The sequence below is a fragment of the Oncorhynchus gorbuscha genome, linkage group LG19 (genome assembly GCF_021184085.1).
Source record: "Oncorhynchus gorbuscha isolate QuinsamMale2020 ecotype Even-year linkage group LG19, OgorEven_v1.0, whole genome shotgun sequence".
Taxonomy (NCBI): domain Eukaryota; kingdom Metazoa; phylum Chordata; class Actinopteri; order Salmoniformes; family Salmonidae; genus Oncorhynchus; species Oncorhynchus gorbuscha.
In genome coordinates this window covers 66,860,666-66,865,665 of record NC_060191.1, presented here as the reverse complement: position 1 = coordinate 66,865,665, position 5,000 = coordinate 66,860,666, and the positions used below count along the sequence as shown (strand labels likewise).

General features: G+C 50.0%; 1 protein-coding gene across 2 annotated transcripts in view; it reads left to right on the top strand.

The window, feature by feature from the left end:
• LOC124005922 (metabotropic glutamate receptor 5-like) overlaps positions 1-5,000 on the top strand; it is a 145,622-nt gene that overhangs the window by 124,067 nt on the left and 16,555 nt on the right. For both annotated transcript variants that reach the window (XM_046315565.1, XM_046315563.1), the window contains exons 8-11: positions 1,993-2,114; positions 2,285-2,409; positions 4,594-4,762; positions 4,986-5,000. The exon at positions 4,986-5,000 is cut by the window's right edge and continues 112 nt beyond it. In XM_046315565.1, coding sequence (XP_046171521.1) covers positions 1,993-2,114; positions 2,285-2,409; positions 4,594-4,762; positions 4,986-5,000 — 431 coding nt within the window. The remainder of the gene's footprint in view (positions 1-1,992; positions 2,115-2,284; positions 2,410-4,593; positions 4,763-4,985) is intronic.

The window sequence follows — 5,000 nt, the reverse complement described above, 5'->3', positions numbered from 1 at the left end:
TCCCTACATCACCCCCTCCCTCCCTCCCTCCATCCTTATCCTTCTCCCTACATCACCCCCTCCCTCCATCCTTATCCTTCTCCCTACATCACCCCCTCCCTCCCTCCATCCTTATCCTTCTCCCTACATCACCCCCTCTCCCTCCCTTCATCCTTATCCTTCTCCCTACATCACCCCTCCCTCCCTCCCTCCATCCTTATCCTTCTCCCTACATCACCCCCTCCCTCCCTCCATCCTTATCCTTCTCCCTACATCACCCCCTCCCTCCCTCCATCCTTATCCTTCTCCCTACATCACCCCCTCCCTCCCTCCATCCTTATCCTTCTCCCTACATCACCCCTCCCTCCCTCCCTCCATCCTTATCCTTCTCCCTACATCACCCCCTCCCTCCCTCCATCCTTATCCTTCTCCCTACATCACCCCCTCCCTCCCTCCATCCTTATCCTTCTCCCTACATCACCCCCTCCCTCCCTCCATCCTTATCCTTCTCCCTACATCACCCCCTCCCTCCATCCTTATCCTTCTCCCTACATCACCCCCTCCCTCCATCATTATCCTTCTCCCTACATCACCCCCCTCCCTCCCTCCCTCCATCCTTATCCTTCTCCCTACATCACCCCCTCCCTCCATCCTTATCCTTCTCCCTACATCACCCCCTCCCTCCCTCCATCCTTATCCTTCTCCCTACATCACCCCCTCCCTCCCTTCATCCTTATCCTTCTCCCTACATCACCCCTCCCTCCCTCCATCCTTATCCTTCTCCCTACATCACCCCCTCCCTCCCTCCATCCTTATCCTTCTCCCTACATCACCCCCTCCCTCCCTCCATCCTTATCCTTCTCCCTACATCACCCCCTCCCTCCCTCCATCCTTATCCTTCTCCCTACATCACCCCTCCCTCCCTCCATCCTTATCCTTCTCCCTACATCACCCCCTCCCTCCCTCCATCCTTATCCTTCTCCCTACATCACCCCCTCCCTCCCTCCATCCTTATCCTTCTCCCTACATCACCCCCTCCCTCCCTCCATCCTTATCCTTCTCCCTACATCACCCCCTCCCTCCCTCCATCCTTATCCTTCTCCCTACATCACCCCCTCCCTCCATCCTTATCCTTCTCCCTACATCACCCCCTCCCTCCCTCCATCCTTATCCTTCTTCCTACATCACCCCCTCCCTCCATCCTTATCCTTCTCCCTACATCACCCCCTCCCTCCCTCCATCCTTATCCTTCTCCCTACATCACCCCCTCCCTCCCTCCATCCTTATCCTTCTCCCTACATCACCCCCTCCCTCCATCCTTATCCTTCTCCCTACATCACCCCCTCCCTCCCTCCATCCTTATCCTTCTCCCTACATCACCCCCTCCCTCCCTCCATCCTTATCCTTCTCCCTACATCACCCCCTCCCTCCATCCTTATCCTTCTCCCTACATCACCCCCTCCCTCCCTCCCTCCTATCTTATCCTTCTCCCTACATCACCCCCTCCCTCCCTCCATCCTTATCCTTCTCCCTACATCACCCCCTCCCTCCCTTCATCCTTATCCTTCTCCCTACATCAACCCCCCCTCCCTCCCTCCATCCTTATCCTTCTCCCTACATCACCCCCACCCTCCCTCCATCCTTATCCTTCTCCCTACATCACCCCCTCCCTCCCTCCCTCCATCCTTATCCTTCTCCCTACATCACCCCCTCCCTCCCTCCCTCCCTCCATCCTTATCCTTCTCCCTACATCACCCCCTCCCTCCCTCCATCCTTATCCTTCTCCCTACATCACCCCCTCCCTCCCTTCATCCTTATCCTTCTCCCTACATCACCCCCTCCCTCCCTCCATCCTTATCCTTCTCCCTACATCACCCCCTCCCTCCATCCTTATCCTTCTCCCTACATCACCCCCTCCCTCCATCCTTATCCTTCTCCCTACATCACCCCCTCCCTCCCTCCATCTTCCCATCCTCTCTTTTTCTGTCTTTCTCCTCTCTGGTTCTCTCCCAGAGCGGGAGTCATTGCGACAGCAGTATGCCCAGGACACTAAGATGGGTTTTGTGATCAATGCCATCTACTCCATGGCCTATGGGCTCCATAACATGCAGCGCTCACTGTGCCCAGGCTATCAGGTGGGTGCTACTGGACTGGAATAAACACAACCTACTGTCACTATTATTGTTGATATAGGATGGTGAGGATGATGAGGATGGTGAGGATGAAGAGGATGATAATGTTGATGATGATGATAGTGATAATGGTGATGATGATGATGATGATGATGATGATGATTGTGATCCAGGGACTGTGTGACGCAATGAGACCAATAGATGGCGCTACACTGCTGGACTTCCTGATGAAGACCAACTTCACAGGCGTGTCTGGAGAGGGAATCCTGTTTGACGAGAACGGAGACTCACCTGGCCGGTGCGTGTATGTGTGTATGCATGTTTGTGTGTGTGTTTGTGCGTGTGTGTGTGTATATGTGTGTGTGTGTGTGTGTATATGTTTGTGTGTGTGTGTGTATATGTGTGTGTGTGTGTGTGTGTATATGTTTGTGTGTATGTTTGTGTGTGTGTGTGTATATGTTTGTTTGTTTATGTGTGCGTATGTGTGTGCGTGTGCGTGCGTGTGTGTGTGTGTGCGTGTGTGTGTGTGTGTGTGTGTGTGTGTGTGTGTGTGTGTGTGTGTGTGTGTGTGTGTGTGTGTGTGTGTGTGTGTGTGTGTGTGTGTGTGCGTGTGTGTGTGTGTGTGTGCGTGTGTGTGTCTCAATAGGACACTGGCTGTGATGATTTCATCCCATGTACACTACATGACCAAAAGTATGTGGACACATGCAATTCGAACATCTCATTACAAAATCATGGGCATTAATATGAAGTTGGTCCTCCCTTTGCTGCTATAACAGCCTCCACTCTTCTGGGAAGGTTTTCCACTAGATGTTGGAACATTGTTGTGGGGGACTTGCTTCCATTCAGCCACATGAGTAATAGTGAGGTCGGGCACTGATGTTGGGAGATTAGGCCTGGCTCGCATTCGGTGTTCCAATTAATCCCAAAGCTGTTTGATTGGGTTGAGGTCAGGGCTCTATGCAGGCTAGTCAAGTTCTTCCACACCGATCTCGACAAATCATTTATTGTATGGACCTTGCATTGTGCACGGGGCATTGTCATGCGGAAGCAGGAAAGGGCCTTCCCCAAACTGTTGACACAAAATTGGAAGCACAGAATAATCTATAATGTCATTGTATGCTGAAGCATTAAGATTTCCCTTCACTGGAACTAAGGGGCCCGAACCATGAAAAACATTATTCCTTCTCCACCAAACTTTACAGTTGGCACTATGCATTGGGGCAGGTAGTGTTCTCTTTGCATCCGCCAAACCCAGATTTTTCCGTTGGACTGCCAGATGGTGAAGCGTTATTCATCACTCCAGAGAAAGTGTTTCCACTGCTCCAGAGTCCAATGGGAGCTTTACACCACTCCAGCCAATGCTTGGCATTGAGCATTGTGATCTTAGGCTTGTGTGTGGCTGCCAGGTCATGGAAACCCATTTCATGAAGCTTCTGATGAACAGTTCTTGTGCTGACGTTGCTTCCAGAGGCAGTTTGAAACTCGGTAGTGAGTGTTGCAACTGAGGACAAACCATTTTTACTCACTGCGCGATTCAGCACTCTGCGGTCCCGTAATGTGAGCTTGTGTGGCCTACCACTTCGCGGCTGAGCCGTTGCTGCTTCTACACATTTCCGAACGGACTTGTTGGAAAGGTGGCATCCTATGACGGTGCCACACTGAAAGTCAGTGGCAGTAAGACCATTCTATTGCCAATGATTGTCTATGGAGATTGCATGGCTGTGTGCTCGATTTTATACACCTGTCAGCAACCGGTGTCGACGAAGTAGCCAAATCCACTCATTTGAAGGGTTGGGCTAACCTTAACCCACATACTAACCTTAACCCACATACTAACCTTAACCCACATACTAACCTTAACCCACATACTAACCTTAACCCACATACTAACCTTAACCCACATACTAACCTTAACCCACATACTAACCTTAACCCACATACTAACAGTGGTCCTTCTGTAGCTCAGTTGGTAGAGCATGGCGCTTGTAACGCCAGGGTAGTGGTTTCGATCCCCGGGACCACCCATACGTAGAATGTATGCACACATGACTGTAAGTCGCTTTGGATAAAAGCGTCTGCTAAATGGCATATATTATTATTATTATTACTAACCTTAACCCACATACTAACCTTAACCCACATACGAACCTTAACCCACATACGAACCTTAACCCACATACTAACCTTAACCCACATACTAACCTTAACCCACATACTAACCTTAACCCACATACTAACCTTAACCCACATACTAACCTTAACCCACATACGAACCTTAACCCACATACGAACCTTAACCCACATACTAACCTTAACCCACATACTAACCTTAACCCACATACGAACCTTAACCCACATACTAACCTTAACCCACATACTTTTAGATATACCGTGTATCTCTGTACCTTAGTATGTATGTATCAATAGATTCAGAGGCACTGACTCACTGTGTGTGTGTGTGTGTGTGTGTGTGTGTCAGATATGAGATCATGAACTTTAAGAAGATGGGCAAGGACTACTATGACTATATTAACGTAGGGAGCTGGGACAACAGTGGGCTGAAGATCGATGACGATGAAATCTGGGCCAGCAAGGACACCATTATCAAATCAGTCTGCAGCGAACCCTGTGACAAGGGACAGATAAAGGTGACACACACACATCAAATATATGCACCCACACGTTTCCACACACACACATCCCTACAAACACATCCTGTGTATGCTCTGGGGGGAGGGAGGCTAGCAATGACAAGGACCCTTCCAGATTATCTCTGTTGATTGTCTGATTGGTGTATTCTATCTAAGATAGTATTTCTGCAGCATTCTGATTGGTGTGTTTTTCCTGAGCTGATGAGGTTGTGTCCTCCAGGTGATCCGTAAAGGA